Source organism: Elgaria multicarinata, chromosome 9, assembly GCF_023053635.1.
Source record: "Elgaria multicarinata webbii isolate HBS135686 ecotype San Diego chromosome 9, rElgMul1.1.pri, whole genome shotgun sequence".
NCBI classification, from domain to species: Eukaryota; Metazoa; Chordata; class Lepidosauria; order Squamata; family Anguidae; genus Elgaria; species Elgaria multicarinata.
The window spans coordinates 96,029,221-96,050,363 of NC_086179.1; the positions used below are offsets into that span (position 1 = coordinate 96,029,221).

The window sequence follows — 21,143 nt, forward strand, 5'->3', positions numbered from 1 at the left end:
GTGGTGAGTAAAAATCTTTAGTAAGAAATTTTCTTTAAAAGTTTCTCAGTAAAAAATTCTTTTAAAAACGTTTCTCAGAAATACTGTTAGCTTATTGAAAGAAAAATAAGTTTTTTAAAAAGCCTAAAAGCCTATTTAAAGAAATCTATGTTAAAAAAGCCTATTGAAAGAACATGTTAAAGAAGGCTATCGAAAGAAATTTAGCCTATTGAAAGAAATGTATGTTAGTCTATTGAAAGAAAATTATGGTAAAAAAAAGCATAAAAGCTTATTGAAAGAAATCTATGTTTAAAAAGCCTATTGAAAGAAATTTATGTTAAAAAAAAGCCTGTTGAAATAACATTTATGAAAAAAGCCTAGTGAAAGAACATTTATGTTCAAAAAGCTTATTGAAAGAAATTTATGTTAGTTCAAAAAATATTGTGACATTTTGTTATTCTATGGAAAGAATTTTATGGCAAGTTAAAAACCTATATATATATATATATATATATTGAGATTTCTATCACCCCCGTTGTTAATATTGTTTAATATATTGTACATCATTGTAGTCGTGTGCCCTCAGCACTCATTGGTTGCTATTATCTTATCAACTACTGCCTCCTTTAACTTTATGAGTAGTAGTAAGGGGCCATCAGCCTCGGCTGAAGGGCAAATGCCTGGTCAGCCAGAACCAGAGGGCCCATGGCATGCCTGCACACGGAAGCTGGCCCGGAGGAGAAGAAGCGCCCTGTTGCCAGCTTGCCCACGAGTGGGAGTTCCAGAAGCTGGCTGTATCGTGACTCCTGACAGAGACACCCGCAAAGACATCCAGGAACCTGCCCCTCGCATCCACCAGAGCCCGGAGAACGATGCTGTAGTAGTGCTTGCAGTTTTAGTATTCATCACTCTGCACTTGGTGGGGGGGCAGGATGGGCACGTGTGTAGAGTCCAGCACCCCCACCACCCGTGGGAAACTGAGGGCCCGGAATCCGCACATGTCTCCCCCCGGATGACATCTTCGAAGTACAACTCATTCAGAGCCCTCCCGGAAGATTTCACATTGAAGGCCAGCTTGTACAGTGTCACGGCAAGACGACGAGAGACTGTAATACACATCACAGTGGATTCTCTCTGCAGAATGGGGTTGTCTTCAGCCACCAGCTGGTGAAACTTCATGCAGGACATGCAGAAGCTGCCTCTGAAGTGCTCATTGTCCCAGTCCTCTACATTCTGCATCTCTGCTCAGACGGCGTTAGTCTGCGGAAGGACCCAGCAGCGGACCATACTGCGCTGCTCCAGCAGGTCCTCAGACGTCGCCAACATTGGGATCCTGTCCAGGACATCCATGGCTGTGCTCTTGGCCACCATCACTTGCGTCGCAGCAGCTGCGTCTCAGACGGGCAGCAAGGGCTGGAGGAAGTCAAGGAGCTCTGCCACCGCAGAGCCAGGAGGACTGGCTGGAAGGACCCAGCATTGGCAAACAGTAGATGACAGGGCAGAAGGGCACCCAGATGCTGCCGCCTCGCACGGAGGCCATCTTCCACTTCATTAACTGCACCATCACCCACTGCCGCCAGGATGACAGCTTCCTTGGCAGCTTCTCCGCCGGCCATTTTCAAAGCTCTTCTGTGGCGGGGGGGAGGAGGGTCGGGAAGAGAATGAATGGAGAGGAGTGGTGGGCGTGACAGCTGAGGGGGCAGGCCCCTAGCAAAGAGGAGGTGGAGGCAGGACTGGGGTGGGAGTAGGCAGATCCACAGTGTGGGAACAGGACTGTATGCCCAGATTGTTGTGTCTGCTGCACAGCTGCCCAAGAGGGGAGGGGAAGGAGGAAGGGGGGGGACAGGAGGGGGAGGGAGGGGGTGAAAGATGCACACTCCATGGAGAAACGCGCCACTGATGCTGGGGGAATGGGAGGGGGGCGCTGGGTTATTCCGCTGGGGCTATTTGAGGGATCAGGGGGACTGAAAGCCCGCGCAATGTGCTCCAGGCATCTCAAGGCGGCACTTGACAGCAGCCAGGAGGTCCTGCACAGAGCGCAGGTGGCGCTCCAGCTGCAGCCTGCTGAGGAAGGCCAGGCGACGCTCAGTGGACTTCACTGCCGGGGTGGGTAAGATAAGTGCAAAGGGAGAGGAGCAATAGCAGGCTCCAGTGTCAGGGGCTGCTACCTGTAGATGTCCCCCCCCCCCTTCCACCTGTGCGCACACAAACCTCCTCGCCATGGACGCCTGTGGCGGTGGTGCTGGGCCTGCATCTTCATGCGAAGAGTGGGCCTTGGGCCCGTTCGGAATGACAGGGTGCTGCCATCTTGAGGGCCTGAAGCTGGAATGAGGGAAACAAGGGGTTCTCATGGGACATTGCTGGCAGAAGCAACATTGTTGTGGATTATGTAGACCACTTCATCCTTGACCATCCAGCTGCACTGGAGGGAAGGAGTTGCTATGGCAATGGCAGGAGAAAGGAGCTGCCTGCCACAATATGGGGGGGGGCATGTGGTGGGTACCCACCTCAGCACAGCGGGCTGAGCAGATGGGGGAGGGGTCATAGGCTGCCTACTCCGCCTCATATGAAATGCTGCCCCCAGGCCCTTGCTCGCCCTCCTCATCTGAGGCGAGCAGTATGGTGCGGGCACATTTTGGCACCTTCGTTCTCTCCCCGTGCCATCCCAAAGGGCCCTGGTGTCGCAGTCACCATGCGCTGTGCCCCATATGCATGGGCAGGAGGTGGAGGCAGGTACTGCTGTGGCGGCAATGTATCCGAATGGGATGGGGTGGGTTGCTGCTGTGAGGCATTCTGGACTCCTTGGGGTCGATGTCAGCCATGCGGTCACGCATGCCTCTTTCAGTGATGGTGTCGGTGGCTGACGTGGCCTTGGCCGTTGATCTGGTAGATAAGGCCTAGGTGCACAGCCTCCCCCGACTCCCTTATGGCCTGAGTGAAACCCTCTGTGGCTTCTGTGGGTTCATGTCACCCACACTGAGGATGCAGTCCTTGGTGCGTCTGGTCTCCTTGGCCACCATGCATGTGAACAGGTCATGGATTCTTTCTCCAGCAGCCTCTGTGGCTGTGACCAGGTCACCTGCAGCCAGTCTGCTTTGCGCGTGTTGCGAAGACGGGCACACCTCTGGGCGTTCGTCAGTAGGTGGGCTTCTGGAGCAGGTCCTGCGTCATCAGCAGCATTGGGGGCGGCTCCTCTTCTAGCGCCTCTGGCTCCTGCATTTCTTCATCCTGCTCCTGCGGAGGGTCATCCAGTTCCTCGGTGTAGACGACAGCTGCAGCTCCTAGGGCTTCCTCATTAACCGTCTCCCCCTCCACGGTGACCATTTCCACAAAGGTCTCCTTGCTGGCCTTAGTAAAAATGCATTCCAGCTCTTCGTGGGAAGGTGACAGCTCGGGGGGGAGGACCTGTCCCACTTCAGTTGTGATGAACTGCTCCACTTCTTCTCTGACCTCAGGTGTTACTTCTTCTCTGACCTCAGGTGTTACTGGGTCACTCTCTGTAACGGGGTTGAAGATGTGGTACGCCAAGCCTGGGATGATGCCAGCAGAAGCTGGATGGCTGTCACTCTGGTCTGCTTTGCAGGGCAGGCAGGGATGGTCCTGGGGCATACTTCTAATTCCTCTTGCATGTCTGTAGGGAAAGCTGTCCACACCGCCTCCTGGGGGGCACCTCCTAGAGCCCCAGCCTTGGCTTGAGATGGCCCTGCTTCATCTGCGGAACCTGTGGGTGTGAGGGTCCTGGGAGCTCATCCCTCTGCTGAGTCTCTGGCACTAGGGGCTCTGGGCTTGTCCTTGCACTGCTTCATGGTCCTTCATCTTTCTGGAGAGCCATGGGTAGAGCTGGTCATGCCTGGAGGTGGCCATGGTGCTGCGGCCCTCAGGGCTTCCTCAGAGTTCTATGAAGACACCCGTCTCTGCCTCGGACCAGTGCTGGGCTCTGAGCTTTCCCTTAGCCTCCTGGCTGCTTTGCAAGAAAAGGGGCTATGACCCATTTTCCTCGGCCTGGCTGTTGGAGATGTTTATTTATTTATTTATTTATTTATTGCATTTCTATACCACCCAATAGCTGAAGCATACGCATGATGTATATGCATGTGTGAATTGGTCCTTAGACACTAAAAGGAGAACATTATAGAACAGGGACAAACAAGAACAAAAATGTGTTGGTAAGGAATTAATTATATGGAAATTGTATGAGGAATGTATCATTTTCTCAGTGAATCCTTCTATTGTGGTAAGTAGGTAGTTTTATTTTAAAAAAATCTTGGTTAAATCACTTTGTATTAGGGATGGTGCTGAGGTTTTATATTGTGGCCTTGCATTGCTTCCTTATTTTATTTGTCTGTTCCAGCATCCCCGTCGCCAGCCAAACAGCGAGCTAAAATGGATGATATTGTGGTGGTGGCGCAAGGGACTCAGTCCTCACGGAATGTCAGCAATGACCCAGATGTCATCAAGTTGCAGGAAATCCCAACTTTCCAGCCCCTTCTTAAAGGTAAGGTATCCCCCCCCCCCCCCAAATTCGGTTTCTTTGTGTTTTGTTATACTGCTGATTCTTGCACTGCTGAGTTGCTGTACTTTTGGAAAATAGTAGAAAGAACTGGGTAAAAAAAGGTAATTGTTTGTTTGATTGATGTACTAAATGTTGGTTACATGACATTTGTGTCAGGAATTGACTTTAGCCGAGATTAAGCAGTAACACAGCAGCTTCAACGTTTGATTCTTCTGCTTGGTCACTGAGCACCGTCCTTCCAGGAAGAGGATATACTCACAACACGTATAGCTTTTCTTCAGTAAAGATTTTACTGAGGTATATAACGTCTTCTGTACAAAAATACATCCAGCATACATAACATCACCAACCAGCATCCACCCACACCACCATTACATCTGTACAACTTTATACAACTGCTAGACTGCTGGCAGGTACGTCTTACAGAGCCCACATAACACTGGTTTTAAAGGAACTGCACTGGCTGCCTATACGCTTCCGGTTGGAATTCAAGGTGCTGGTAATGACGTTTAAAGCCCTAAACGGCTTGGGACCTCGATACTTGAGGGAGTGCCTCTCCTTATATATGCCTGCCCGAGACCTTAGATCTGTTGGAGGAGCCCTTCTCCGCATCCCACCAATGCAACATATACGTTATGATGGGACAAGGGAGAGGGGCACCCCGACTGTGGAATGCCCTCCCCTTGGAGGCCCGATTGGCGCCATCATTGATTGCATTTCGACGCCAAGTAAAAACATGGCTTTTTAACAAAGCCTTTGATGGTTAAACTCACTGGCACATTGTTTTAACTGTTTTAACTGCATCTATTGCTTTTAAATTATATATTGTTTTAACTTGGATTATGGTTGAATTTGTTTTTAACTGTCTATATTTATTGTTTTATGAACTGCCCAGAGAGCTCAGAGTTCTTTTGTGAACCGCCCAGAGAGCTCCGGCTATTGGGCGGTATAGAAATGTAATAAATAAATAAATAAATAAATACTGTATGTTTTTATCTATATGCCGCCCTGAGATCTTAGTGATATAGGGTGGGATATAAATATTTTAAATAAATAAATAAATAATAATATACATTTCATACATGGTATTGCACCCAGTTTCATCAGCCTATTATTCAATCAACAGTTGAGTCAGGAGGCCTTGACATTTTACAGTCCAGTAATGATGTGTAACACCTTTAGAGAATCGAGGATCCGAAGTCCAAAGTTTGTGTCAAAGTCCATTTTTTCTTCTTCCAGGGCTTAACCCTTTGTGGGTAAATTTTCCAGCCCCGGAAAAACAGCATTTGGCCGTTATGTTTACTGCAGCACGGAGGATGTTGGCGACATTCCGTCCTGCAAAGGGAAGAGGCGACCCTTCCAGTAGGGTTAGGGTTGACGTAATACTTCCTAGAAAACAAGAGTGTGTTGCTGCATGACCTTGTTCACACACCCACATGTTGTTCCATTTGTATTGCGTGTGTGACTGGGAGCAGACGCTATGCGCTCTTGCTGTTGCATGTGGCATGAAAAGAGTGGTGGCAGTGGGCAACCGGCCCGTCAGGGAAGTGTAGGTCTGCCATCAGCGACCGTCTTCTCGTTGAGGGCTCCCCAGCCAGTGTCCAAGGGAACCCAAGGGTTTCCTAGAACACAGTGTGAAAACCGCTTTCATTGGCTGGGGTATCAATAAGCCTCTCAGGATATACTGACATCTGGTGGCTGTTATGAAATACTGCAGCCAGATCTTTATGCAGAGAATCTATGTTTTGTTTTTTGAAACACTAACAGGGCCTCAACTCAAACAGAGGCATAGACTTCTCAGTTTTTCATGGGGGTGTGGGGATGGGGCTAAACTTGGAAAAGGGGGTCTAGGCTTATTTTACATTTATGTATATATTTCTATTTCTGTAAACCATCCTACATCAACAATTGATCTTAGAGTGTGGAAGCCACATATTAAAATAACAAGTACTCCGCAACAAAAAACTACGTTTTAATTGAAATATTATGATAGTTTACACACTACCCCACCATTCATAGACCTATATAATATATCAGTGTTCTTCAAACATTTTTCCCCATGACCCAGTGCAATAATATCACATACCCTCAAGACAAGGTAACATGCCCTCTTAAGCCTTACAGGGCTTGGGACCACAATACCTGACGGAGCGCCTCTCCCGACGTGAATATACCCAGTCACTACGTTCAACATCTAAGGTCCTCCTCCAGGTGTCTACTCTGAGAGAGGCTTGGAGTGTGGCAACAAGGGACAGGGCCTTTTCGGTGGCCCCCAGACTGTGGAACGATCTCCCTGACGAGGCTCGCCTGGCACCAATGCTGCTATCTTTCCGGCACCAGGTTAAGACTTTCCTCTTTGCACAGGCATATGGCGGCACATCTTAATCACCCACATGTTTAGTTTTTTAACGGTTGTTAATGCTTTATGTGTGTATGTTCTGTGTTTTAAAATGTTAAATTTTGTATACTCATTTTAATCTTCATTTTAGAATTTCTGTAAACCGCCCAGAGAGCCCTGGCTATGGGAGAAGTATATAAGTGCAATAAACAAATAAATAAATAAATTGTGCTTAGTCTGAAAAGATCTGACATGTAATATGCTTTTGACTCATTAGTCAAGACGTACTGTATTAATTTAAGGAGATTCTTTATAATTAAGTCCCAGTGAGCTCTCTGGAAATTACTTCTAAGTAAACATGCATAAGTTTAGGTAGCTAAAGGTGTTTAATAGTAGCTGGATCATGCTATTATATGGTTATTATTATATTGCCATCAAGGCACATGGTGCTGTACCTAGTAAAACAATATATATATATATATATATATATATATATATATATATATATGACATATTTAAAAGGCGAACCTCCCCCAACCCCACACAACCACTGTAATTCCTAAATGGGCAATGTTTTGTCCTACAAGGCGTGAGGGGTTAGGAGGAAATGAATCTGGGAAGGCTGAAAAACCCTTTTGTCTTGCAAAGAGATCTGCTGGGCAGCTGAGCAGGAAGCAGGGTTTGCTTGGAGGTCATTTAGACTGACCCCAGAACACACAACAATACAGACAACTGGAGACTGACTGAGGAATCTGCCAGCCAGGCTGTGAGCTTACTGAAGCACCATAAGCTACTTACGTGAACTTTTTGTATGGTTTACATTACATCGCTAATAGTTTGAGCAACTTAAAATACATAAAGGTATAAGTTGAGTTTATGGAGTTTCATAGTCGGAGTGTGGTTGAAAAAAATGAGGAATGATTTAAATGAGAAAGTATGTCTCTTAGCAAATATTAAATCTTAACCAAAGTTGGAGTGCTAGGAAAAAGATAAGCCCATGTCAGTGCAGAGATCTTCTCTCTAGGAACTATGTGGGAGTCTACAAATTTTGGCAGGTCATGGCAACCAACCATTGTTTCTAGTAGCCTGGAAGGCTTGGCTTTCTTGCTCTTTCCTCCAGAGCGAAGTGCATTCCTTATCGTACCTGCTACCCAGATAGGTTTTTTTTAGAATTATTATTATTATTTATTTATTTATTTATATCCCGCCTTTTTCCCAATACTGAGACTCAAGGCGGTTTACAGGATTAAAACGTGTACAATTAAAACGTATAAATATAAATTTACAAAAGTTAAAATAGAATTAAACCTACAATAAAATTAAAAACATTTTATTTATTTATTTTAAAAAACAGTAACAGATTAAAAGGGGGGTGGAATCTAATATATTGACACAGGTCCGGAGTAGCTCCCAAAGCCTGCTGAAACAAAAAAGTTTTTGCCTGCCTCCGAAAGTGTAGCACAGAGGGAGCCAGCCTAGCCTCCCTGGGAAGGGGGTTCCAGAGCCTTGGAGAAGGGAGGAGTGACAGGCAATTTGAGGATATGTCCCACCTTTTCGTGTCCTGTGACACTGATGCTGGGGCTCACCATAAGCTGCAGCCTAGTGCCATTTTGACAGAGGTGCACTCTGCTTCCCAGTGCTGATGGTGGCTTTAAAAATGTTGCTCCTCTGGCAGAGTACACTAGAGGCTTTCAGAACTAGTTGCAAGGATTAAATTTAGGGTTGCCCCAAGCAATTAGCAGCCATATTTGTGGGCTCCTTTTGTAGTAGTGGATAGAGTGGAGGTCCACAACCTGTGGCCCTCCAAAGCCTTTCCTGCAGCCCCCCAGGTGTCCTGACCTCCCCCAGTTGATTGTACCATTGCTATCAGCAATACATTTAGCTCTTGCCTGCGAGGAAAGAGCAAGTCTGCACGATGATTTCTGGGGAACGTGTTCTCCGATCCATCGGGAGGGGGTGAAGAGGGCAGATCCTCACACACGTTGCTCCCTTGCTAGCAGTGAGGAAAGAGCAATCTGTATCAGGTTCGCTGGTGGGTAGGTGTGTGCATGCACGGCCTCTAATCTGCCATCATATGTGGACTTTGGAGCTGGAAAGGTTATGGACACCTGAGATAGAGAATCAAACTTGCCCCAGAAGGCTTGATCTTCCATCAAGATTTTCTAATGGGTGCCCGTGCCTGGCAGTGTTTGGGAGGTGGCCATCAGAGAGAGGCCTCCTTTGTAGTGGTGCTGCTCCATAAGAGAGGTTGCATGGAACAACAGCCTTCCCAGACACATCCATGAGGTACTTTCATCTGAGATGTTTAGGCGCCAAATTTATTTTTTTCTTAGTAAAGTTTGTATGTATTGTCTTGGTTGAATAAAATTATTTAAATCCTGTTCAGCTGGAAACTCACTTTGTAACCTTGGGCCAAGTCTCTTTCCCTTCTCTCACAGTATGACCTTCCTCACAGGGTTGTTGCAGGGATAGAATAGGATGATCCTCATGTACTCTGTTCTGAACTCTGTTAGTTTTACATCCCACCTTGCCTTCTTTCTTTCTTTCTTTCTTTCTTTCTTTAGAATATTTATATACCGCTCCCCATTGAAAAATTTCGGACCAGTGTACAAGGTAAAATGAAAATAAAAACAGAATAAAACAGTTAAAACAAAATTTAAAAAGAAGCAAAAGATACCGTATTTCTTCGATTGTAAGATGTCATCGATGCAAGATGCACACTAATTTCAGTACCACCAACAGAAAAAAAAAAATCCTAAGACACACCCGCGATTCTAAGACACACCCCATATTTAGAGATGTTTATATGGGGGGGGGGGGAAAGTGCGTCTTAGAATCAAAGAAATAGGGTAGCTAAAGTTTGAATCCAGTGTCTTGTGCCATTTGTCTTCTCTCAGGAACACCTGAACTGTAAGGAACCTCTTTGGTTTTGCCAGTTTATGAGGAGCAGGCAAAAAACAATTTAAAAACAAACAGAAGAAACCATCAACTTTCATAACAAAGAAAATTATTTATGTCTCCGCTAGTCCTCCACAGTGTCAAGCAGACATAAAGCCCCCATTCCCATAAAAAGAACTGAGAAAAAACGGGGACCAAGAGTCAGTGACTGCAAGATATCAGACTCATTTTCTGAGCTATAGCCATCACTATCAGTTTCAGTCTCTGCTTCGATGGTAGTGCTGCCCCTTAGAGGCCGAAATGCATCTTGCTCTTGCATTTGAGAGTTGTAATCTCAGTTTGCAACCTAGGACTTGCTTATCCTCGGTGCACAGAAATTGTAATAATGTGATACTGTACATAGTTTTTAGAAATCATTTGGAGAAATAAATATCTGAACATGTTGTCTTAAATGTTTTATTCATCATGCTAAAATAAAACATCCCATAATCCATTTTTCTTCATTTTTTTTTCAATTTGTCGGAAAAAACACAAAAAAGGCTTTGGAAAAAATGTGGGTTTTTTTCCTGATTTTTCCCGGGCCTTCATATCTCTATCCAAAAGTGCCATTTTAATACACAGGCTACAGGAGTGTAATGAAGTGGTCCATACAGTTGACCGCTACACCTCATAACTGTACAAGTAATGCAAGGTAGGACTACCTTCTGAGGCAGCCGTTCTGGTACTACTGGCTCTTACTCTGATTTTCCACGTCCTGTGCAGCCATTTGAAAAATGTGTATGAGATTAATGTTGTTCCCAACAGGTGGCAGTATTCACTGCCTTTTTCATGCACTGCAGTACAATTTTAAGTGCTCCAAAGAACAGCTTACGTTAAAAGAGTTATAAGGAATCTGTAAGGAGCTACGTAAGTATCCAAAAAGGAGGCAGGATAGCAAAGCACCAAGATCTACAATGGGGGTAGTAGAGGCCATATAGCTTTATGTCCTAGTGAAATGAGGGAGGCATTGTGGTCTGTTGGGCTGCAACACACTGGTAGAACACATGGCCATCGAGTCCAATCCCCTGCTCAATGCAGGAATCCACCCTAAAGCATCCCTGACAGATGGCTCTCCAGCTGCCTCTTGAATGCTCTCCCACACTAGAGGCCTTCAAGAGGCAGCTGGACAAGCACCTGTCAGGGATGCTTTAGGGTGGATTCCTGCATTGAGCAGGGGGTTGGACTCGATGGCCTTGTAGGCCCCTTCCAACTCTGCTATTCTATGATTCCTATGATTCTATGCTTGGTCTGCATGAGGTCCCAGATTTGATCTCCACTCAGATAGCGGAGAGGTGGGCTGGGAAAGGCCTCCTCTGAGATCTTGGGCAAACTGGTGCCAGTCAGGCTGATACTGGGCTGGATGGACCAATGGTTTGACTGGGTATAAAGTGCTCTCATATGTCCTTTGTATAATCAGCTCCCAGGGCAAAGAGTTTGAAGCAACTCTCAGATTTCAAGTAAGCGAAAGCAATCTTTTGTGAGGACGTGGCCACAGAGGGGTCTTTCCCCCTTATTCTTTTTTTTTTTTTTTTTACTCTTCAACCTTCCTTCCTTGCAAGCCAGGAAGAAATAGTATTCAGAGACAGGGAGAGACCGCTGAAACTTAATCCAGGCAAGACAGAGGGCCGGTTAGTCGAAGGGGTTCTTCTGTTGATCTGGGTTTAGATGTTCATCCTGTTTTGGATGAGGTTGCACTCCATGTGAAGAGCTGGATATGCAGCTTGGGGTTGCTTCTGGGCCTAGGACTCCGTCTGGATGCCCAGGTGGGAGCAGCCAGAAAGTGTGTTTCAGCAGCTTTGACTGCTTTGCCTTTCTGGCAGAGCCAAACCTAGCCACAGGCATTCATGCCCTGGTTACCTCCCAATTGCATTGATCATGCTCTACCTGGGGCTGCTTTTCCCATGTGTTTGAAAGCATAAATCGGTTCATAATGCAGCAGCCAGATTATCATCTGATCCTATAATTCGAACTACAGTGGCTACTGATTTAATTTTGTTGCTTTTAATCAGTAGGTGAATCTACTAAAGATTAAAGGGTGCCTCCAACTAGCTGATGGGGCTGAAATGGAACGGCAGACTCCTCCTCGTGCCTAATTTGTATGGAACATCTCTCCCCCCCCCCACACACATTCCTCTTAAAAATGACCTTTAGTTCAAACCCTAACCCTTATCAACATTTGCAAAATCTGTGTTATGCTTCTTTTTAAAGATTTGTCTCTTTAGAACTCTGTTTTCATTTAAAGATGCAGCTTTTAACCTTATGGTGGGCTGCTTGCTTTTTTGGTGCTGCAAAGGTTTTTCTGCAGCACCAGCAGACATCTTTTTGAGAGATGTTGGAATGTCCAGCCAATTGGAGTGAATGTTGCATCCCAGACATTCTTTAGACCTTCATCACTCATAACATCCCTGACAGTTAATAGTGCAAGCCTGTCACTTGGCAACAGCCAATGCCCAGCTTCAGGTCAAAATACTCTTATACTGATGGCTCCACTGAATTTCTGGATTATAATTTTGTCTGGTCTACAGCAATGGTGTAAATTTAGTATTAAGTCCCAAACTATCTGTAATAAATAAATAAATAGTGCCTTTTTTTGCCCTGAAGATGTTTCCTAGTCTGGTAGGAAAGTGATGGAATGAGGCCCAGGGTTGCAGATTCTCATTATGCTATTCATCCCCAGATTCAGGGACATTTAGGTACAGTGATTGCTCCTCCCTTGTTCGGCTCTCATAAATTGGGGCAGCAGCAAACTTGGATTCTGTACTGTGTACTAATAGTGTGTTCTTCTGTGGCCCTGTTCAGCTATAATATTCCGTGTATCTTCTCGGATGTTGCGTGAACGTGCCCTTTTTGAATATCTGAAGCTGCTTTATACGGATTCAGACCACTGAGCCATTCTAGGCTGGTACAGAAATTAATAAATCATCACTCAACATTTGTATAGTGCTTTCAAGCATTATCCTGTTGTAATGCTTACAGTAACCCTGTAAGGTAAATCCGTATTACTGTCCTGTTTTAAGGCTAGCAAGTGCCCTGGTCAAGGTACAGCTAGTTCCATGGGTAAAGAAAGTGAAAAGTCAGTCCAGTCCAAGGTCGTATACAGGATTCCAAACAGTGCTGTAGCAAGGCAGGGGCGAAGTCAAAACGGTCCAGGGGTCAGTTCACGGAAGGTCAGAGATCCAAACGTCAAAGCCAGTCAGGGATTGTCCAGGAGGGTGGTCTAGGTGGGTTGCCAAGGATCCAGGAATCTGTAATATCTCCATGGCGTGAAGCAGGAAAGCTGCAGTTAATGGCGGTTTGATTGCAGCAAAGGGTAGTTCTGGCTCTGCAGATTTATAGCCAGCCGTTAACCAGCACAGCTGGCTCATGAAGGTAGTGTGTTGCTCTTAAGGGGGCTTGCACGCCGTGATCTCCTTCTCTCTTGCTGCTGCCATTTATTTCTGCAGCGTTCCACAGGCTGAACTATCTCCAGCTCTGCCTCCTGGAGCTGGGGAATTTCAGGAATGTTGCTGGAGGTGCCATGCTGCTCCTCCTGTGGTTCCAGGGGGGTGCTATCTGCCGAAACTTCCAGCTCCCTGCCTGGCTTCGGCTGCGGCCTGCTGTGCTGGTTCTCCCCCTCCTCTTCCTCATCAGAGGAATCTTCCTTGAGGTAAGGCATGGCAATTATAATCCACAATATTGCAATAGGGGCTAAGAGAGAGTGACTTGGCTAAGATCACCTAATGGGTACATGGCAGAGATGAGATTCAAACTGGACACATTCTGATTCGGCCCCGTTGATTCACGTTCCACTTATTCCTAGATAAGTGTGCATAGCATCAAACAGATTTGTTTGAACCTGTCAAGTACAAGCATTATTATTATGGGGGAATAAATATTGTGTTTAAAGGCGATGGAAACTGCTAACATGGAAACGCAACTTTGTGTACATGTTGTGCGAATAATGCTGTTTTTTCACCTGATTGGGTTTGGATGTCATGATAACCCACGATAGGTTAAATAATCCATGATAGTTTATTTGGCCAAAATAACACACTCTGATAACTCTGCAGAGTGGGTTATTTAACGCGTCATGGGCTTAGCCACTAGACCAGTGTGGCGTAGTGGCTAAAGTGTAGGACTGGGAGTCGGGAGATCTGGGTTCTAGTCCCCACTTGGCCATGGAAACCCACTGGGTGACTTTGGGCCAGTCACAGACTCTCAGCCCAACCTACCTCACAGGGTTGTTGTTGTGAGGTTAAAATGGAGAGGAGAAGGAGGATTGTGGGTTCCTTGGAGGAAAAAAGGCGGGATCTGAATGCAATAAATAAATAAATAATACTTGTGTCACAGTGGGTTATTTTGGTCACTTGCAAAATCACTTCGTAAGAGTGGTCAAAACCACTGCTGCTCTTCTCCAGCTGGCAGAACTCCGTTCCCTTGATCTGCCTAACAGCTGATTGCACTCATGGCCCGATCCTGGCACAACCCTTTCCCCAGCGGGGTGCTCTGCAACCTTCCCAAGTAGACACCGTCTCGGTTGAGTGGCGGCAGCTGTGCAGGATCGCCATTTTGCCTTGTGTTCATCCCTGCTAAGAGCGGCTGTGTATGAAGTTTTGTCCCGCTCCTGCAGACCTCCGTGTAGTTAGAGCTGCCACCCGCCTTTTGGCCAAAAGGTGCTTTTCACCGACATGGCTTTTTCAGCTGTGTATGAAGTTTGGACCCGATCCTGCAAACTCCCAAGGGTTTATTTGTGCTCCTCCCTATTTGGGTGCACCCAGGGTTTTGTTCCTTTGTGTGTAATTGCTCAGGGTTTTGATGGTGCATCAGGTGCCCCCTGACTAGGGGAGGCTGTATATGAAGGTTGGTCCCAATCCTGCATAATTCCTGTGCTTTAGAGCAGCGGTCCCCAACCTTTTTGGCACCAGGGACCGGTTTCGTGGAAGACAATTTTTCCACGGACTGGGGGTGGGGGTTGAGGGGATGGTTTTAGCAAGCTCCCCGCCCCCCCCCACTCCAGTGTCCTGTCTTTGCTTCAGCTGGGTGGGCGCTCAGCCAAAGCAAAGCCAGGACGCTGGGGCAGGCGGCTTCGGAACGGCGTGCCCGGAAGTCGCTCTCCCAGAGCAGCCTCTGGCCGGGCGCTCCGTTCCGAAGCTGCCCCACCCCACCCCACCCCAGCGTCCTGGCTTCGCTTCGGCTGGGCAGGCGAGATGGCGCCCCGCGTCCAGGTATGCTGGGGTGGGGTGGGGGTGAAAGCAGCTCACCTGTGCAGTCCGGTTCCTAACAAGAAACGGACCGGTACTGGTCCGTGGCCCAGGGGTTGGGGACCCCTGCTTTAGAGTCACCATCCCTTATCGAGGTGATAAGCACTGAATTCACCTCCCCACTCTCATTGGGATATTGCGGAAGGTTAAAACAGGCTGCTGCGATGTCAGTGGGTGAAACAGCGCCACTGCTGGCATGGGGGGACTACAGCAGGACTCGTTTGGGGTGGGATGACTTCGGTTACGCACCGTAGCTGAATAAACTATGCACAGGAGCTTATTTGTTTGACTGTGTGGAGGATAACAGCAGCTTATTTTCAAAATATGCTACTGTGAGTAGCTTATTAACCCATCATGGCTTAAAGTGATGTCTGAATGTGTACCCTGTGTCATGGAAGGCAATGCACAGGTCTGATATCAGCTGGTGTTTCATACTTTTGAGGATTGACACCAGCCTTATACTGAAGACACGCCATTCTTTGTCCTCTGAAGATTATGCCTGTTGTGTGTTTATCTCTGCTTGTTCTGTCAAAATACCAATAATGTTCTTCACTTTGTGGAAGGCAAAAAGAGGGGGGGCGCGCAAAACAAGCTGGTGGAAAATTCTTCTACCGCATTCCTGTTGTGCTAATTGAACGTTTGAGGTTGTGGGCGCCCCCCCTTGTGCCATCCCTGTGCCCTAAATAGACATCCGTTTTGACAGTCAGCCTACAGTGAACAGTATGAATTATTCTGCTACACGTGATGCTGCTTTTCATTCCATTCCACCAGAATTTAAATTTACTGATTAAATGGAGCATCTTTGGAATACTTTGCTGCCTTTACAGTAAAAATGTGGTATGTTAGTATTTAAGAACATAAGAAATGCCCTGCTGGATCGGACCAAGGCCCTATCTAGTCCAGCATCCTGATGCTGGCCAATCAGACGCCAGTGAGAAGCCCACAAGCAGGAACTGTGGGCAGGCAACACGCTTCCCCTTGTGCTCCCCAGCATCTGATCCCAGAGATAATATTTAGCCAGCATGACTAGAAGCTATTGTTAGCCTTATCCTCCATGAATTTTTCTAATCCTCTTTTAAAGCCATCAAAGTTGGTTAACTCATCTGTGGCCTTGACCATTCCAGGCTGTCTAGCTTTTCCTTCAACTGCACTGTTCCACTGGGGTCCAGTGATACCCACCTACCACCTTGCTCCCCTCCTCCCCAATTCCTCCATCTTCACCCTCCCCCCCAAAAACAAGTGCAGTAACAAACAAACAAATCAACAATCTCATTTGTAATGGGCTGAAAGCCCCTGATAGGGGATATTGAAGAGCTGCAGAAAAATGGTCTATTTGTGTGTGGATTTTATATATAATCTGTGGTTCTTTTTCTGTATTTTTCCTGGTTAGAGGGTAATAACTGATAGCCTACGTCTGACATGAAGATTGCTTCAAATGGATTATGGCCTTATGTATATGTGTTTTTTATTAGATGTATTTATTTATTTTATTTATTACATTTTTATACCGCCCAATAGCTGAAGCTCTCTGGGCGGTTCACAAAAATTAAAACCATAATAAAACAGCCAACAGGTTAAAAGCACAAATACAAAATACAGTATAAAAAGCACAGCCAGGATAAAACCACGCAGCAAAATTGATATAAGATTAAAATACAGTGTTAGAACAGTAAAATTTAAATTTAAGTTAAAATTAAGTGTTAAAATACCGAGAGAATAAAAAGGTCTTCAGTTGGCGATGAAAAGAGTACAGTGTAGGCGCCAGGCGGACCTCTTTGGGGAGCTCGTTCCACAGCCGGGGTGCCACAACAGAGAAAGCCCTCCTCCTAGTAGCCACCTGCCTCACTTCCTTTGGCAGAGGCTCACGGAGAAGGGCCCCTGTAGATTATCTTAAGGTCCGGGCAGGTACATATGGGAGGAGGCGTTCCTTCAAATAACCTGGCCCCAAACCGTTTAGGGCTTTGAATGTTAATACCAGCACTGTATGTGCTGGTATTGTATGTGATGTTATGTAACCTTTGTATTTTTCCCCCAAACCCCTTTTCCTCATGTGCTTTGCTTTCTGTAGAAAATAATAAAATTATTGAATTAAAAAAATAATACTGGAAAGCAAGGAGCAAATGCAGGCAGCAAAAGGCCGCCAATAACCTTGGGGGCTTTGAAACTCTGCAAGTGTTTTAGAGCGAAATTCTCCTGCATATCACCAAATAAGAATGAGCTGAGGTCACCCTTGGCAAGAGCAGGGCCTCTGTTTTTTTCCGCACAAACAGCACAACATGAGAAGGCGGGGAGGAGGGGGAAGAAAAAGGAATGCGAGAGGAGTGGAGAACAGTTCGATGTAAACTTAATATGTTTTCTACATGTGTAATACACACGCACACACAGCGGGTTGTTTTTTTTTTGTCTGCAAGCTTTGAAGACAGAATTAGACGAAGAATAAGGGTGTTTTTGGTTATCCTTCTACATAGCAGCATAACTGTTACACAGAGTTCCCTGCTTAAAGTTGCATAATTCTTTTTACATCTAGTTCAGTGAGACAGTGTATATCCTGGGAACGGCCTGGTTTAAGTCACTGTTCCAGCAAAATTGCCAGATTCCAATAGATTCTGTCTGCAGTTCATGACACTAAAATTTCAAGGATATGCAACTGGTGACCTACCGTATTTCTTTGATTCTAAGATGCACTTTTCCCCCCATATAAACATCTCTAAAAACGGGGTGCGTCTTAGAATCGCGGGTGCGTTTATTATTTCTTAGAATCAAAGCTTTTTTTTCTGTTGGTGGTACTGAAATTAGTGTGCATCTTAAAATCCGTTCTTCTTAGAATTGAAGAAATACAGTAATAGCTCAATCCAGACCCCAGCAGCTTCCCATTTCGGCCTGAGTGTAGTTAAATAAGCTATGGTAGGCTCACGGCGATCATTCAAACTGGCCCATAGGCAAAAGGTTCCTTAACCCCACCTACACACACGCACACACACATTTGCTCGCTATGTGAAGAGCAACACAATTATGGCTGCTAGTCATGTGAAGCAAATACTTCTTTGTTTTATGGTTTGATGTGATTTTTTTAATTCGTTGCTGAGCTTTGTTAAATTGTAATTGTGTGTGAGACAAATATTTTATAATTGTGAGCTTCCTTGGGGGCCCTTCTGGCCGGAAAGTGTGGCACAAGTATTCCTATATAATAAGGGTGGTTTATTATACAATCCCTTAATCTCAGCTGGGGCAAGGGAAGAAAACGTAGAATTTGAAATCTGTCCAGGCAATGAAATGTCAAGTTATGGAAATGGAATTGTTGATTGTGGAGGCCGTTCTGAATTTATTGTACTTATGGCCCCTGAACATTTGCATACTAATTTTTAAACCTAATTATTAAGGCTATTCAGATCATGGGATCACTCTGCATGCTTCCTGATTGGAAGGGTGGTACAAGGACCTGCCCCCAAGATTGGTTAATTTTGCATTTCAGGTCTTTCGTAGAAATGGAAAAGACAGAAGGGCAGACCAGTCTATCATGTAGCGAGGGGATTTCACAAGAGCCTTTTAATTATGTAATTAACTTTTTGTGGCATGCTGGCACCTCTCTTGTAGCCCACTACTATGCCTTTGCACACCGTTTACGAATTTCTAGTCTAAACGAGTTAATTCTGTCTTTTGTAAGTGAATGCTGAGAGGTTTTGTGTGTGAATGAGGCAGCTTTATGACTGCTGAATGTGTGGGGGAGTGGATAGGGAAATATGAGGGACCTGTGATATGATGGTTAGCAGATCTCTCTCAGGCATTTTCCTTATTATAGTTCAGCCACCCATGTTGTCGCTACCTCCCAGAATATCATTACAAATAGAATGGAAAATTTGGGAAGACTTTTTCTTTTTTTAAAAAAGGAGCAAAGCAGCTAAGCACTATTATTATCTGTATATATAAAACACTTAGGTATGTTTCAGTACAGGCTTCAGCTGATACAGGTTGCTAAGCAACAGTAACAGTGTGTAACGTCAGCTGATACAGGTTGCTAAGCCCCTCGCCCGACTCCTCCGGGCTTTCCAAGGTAATCCTACCCCCCCTTTCTGCCTCTTCACTCCCCCCCACACACAAAGGGGGTAGCGCCACAGTCCAGAGTATGAGCGAGGCACGGCTGGGGCCCTTGGTGGCCGGGTGGGAGGCTGCTCGCCTGCTGCGAGCCAAGGCCCTGACCTAATCTCATGTGAGCTGGGCGGGTGGCCCAAGGCTGACAGGAACCCCGGGGAGAGGGGGACACTTGCTCCCTCTCCCCCGATCTCCCTGCCCCCCAGGTTTGCCAGACAGCGCTGTATCGGCTGCCTCCAATGAATAAACTTTAATGAATAAACTTTAAGATATGCTACAACGGCATATGTTACGCCGGGTACAGCTAGTTATTATTACTATTACTACTAGTTTTTTGTTTTGTTTTAAAAAGTAAGAGAATTTAGGGAGCAATTCTATGGCCCATAGACAGCCTCTGAGGGGCCATAGAATATTTCGGATTCCCTGATCCAATGTCGAATATAGCACGCTGAGATCAGAGTTGGGAATCTGAGCTGTGCTGCCTTCCCCTCACAGCCAGGGCAGAAAGAAACATGTCAGTCGCTCTCTGAGATTGGGAACTCAACCTCAGGGAAGGAGGTTATCTAGTGGGTGAGGAGGCGAGGGACTAGAGAGGGCAGGATACGAATCATCCAATCTCCTTCCCTCCTCCTCTGAAGTGTTCCAGTTAGATGGGCAAAAAAGCCCATCTAGAGACAAATGCAAGGTGGGAAGACAGGGAGGCGAAGATTGCCTCTGTTCCTCTTCCTGCCCTACATAGGATGGTCATAAAGCCCCTTAGTTCGGGGGCTTACAATTATTGGGGGCACAATGCGCCCTCAAGCATTTAATCGCATCTTTCTAGTAGCAAGTGTGTTCATAACTGAAATAATTTTTGTATGAATAATAAGTAGTTATCAACTGAGCGGCAAATGTATAATTTTAATTTTTAAGAAACATCAATCACTGTCCAGAGAATTCTGCCCAAGGTAAGATCATCCTGACAAAATAGAATAAACATGATGGTGATAACTGTGACGAAATGGTATTATATGTTATGGTTTATACATGTATAAGAGTTTGGTTCAGGGTTGTATTTGCTGTGGCCAATTCTTTTCTTTTTCAGGAAATGGTAAGTAAGTGGGAGGGGAGAGTTAGAATGGAGAGAGTTAGAATGGGGTCGTCTGATTGGTTGGTTGATTTTAAAGAGAGAGAGAGAAAGAGGAAGGGGTGTGTGAAGTGACAGTTAGACAGTTAGAGAGGGGGTTAGGGAGTTAGTGAGGGTAGGAGTGAGTGAGTGGGGTTCAGTAGAGGCTTGCATCAGGATAGGGTTAGGAAAGAGGGGTTATAGGGTGTGGAGGTGGTCAGTATTCCCTGGGAGGTGGAGGGAGGGAGGTTTAGGTGTACAACTTAGAACAAACTTAACGTGTCTTTTGGAATCTTTTATTCATGAATAAACTTAATTATTATTTCGTTATTTCAACCACGTCTGCTCAGTCATGCGTTACTTCAGTTGGACGATACACATGCACACTCACACACAAATAATTATTTAAAAGAAGGTTTATTGTTCCCTCATTCTTTTGAGAGATAAGGAATAGGGTGGTAGCAGTGAAGGTAGAGGTTTAAGTAGACGTCACACAGGCTGGTGACACCGCGGTAACGTAATAAGAAATTGACACTACAACCAAAACATGCAACTGTCAAGGCCTCAATAATTTAAATTGGTAAGATTCTAACCTTGAATGTAGGTTGGGGTGAACGGCACCAGTTCAAACAAAGACCTTTTTATTCAAGCAGGCTTTGGCTTGTAAGTGGGTCTGTTGGGTTGGATGTAGGTTTTATTCCGTTATTATTATGTGTAATTGTGTTTTAATGCATTTGTTTATTTATTTATTTATTTATTATTTATTTATTTATTACATTTTTATACCGCCCAATAGCCGAAGCTCTCTGGCCGGTTCACAAAAATTAAAACCATAATAAAACAACCAACATGTTAAAAGCACAATTACAAAATACAGTATAAAAAGCACAACCAGGATAAAACCACGCAGCAAAATTGATATAAGATTAAAATACAGAGTTA

General features: G+C 45.5%; 1 protein-coding gene across 1 annotated transcript in view; it reads left to right on the forward strand.

Annotated features, from left to right (window-relative positions):
• BORCS5 (BLOC-1 related complex subunit 5) overlaps nt 1–21,143 on the forward strand; it is a 63,424-nt gene that overhangs the window by 3,074 nt on the left and 39,207 nt on the right. Inside the window, exon 2 of the mRNA XM_063134381.1 lies at nt 4,331–4,474. Coding sequence (XP_062990451.1) covers nt 4,331–4,474 — 144 coding nt within the window. The remainder of the gene's footprint in view (nt 1–4,330; nt 4,475–21,143) is intronic.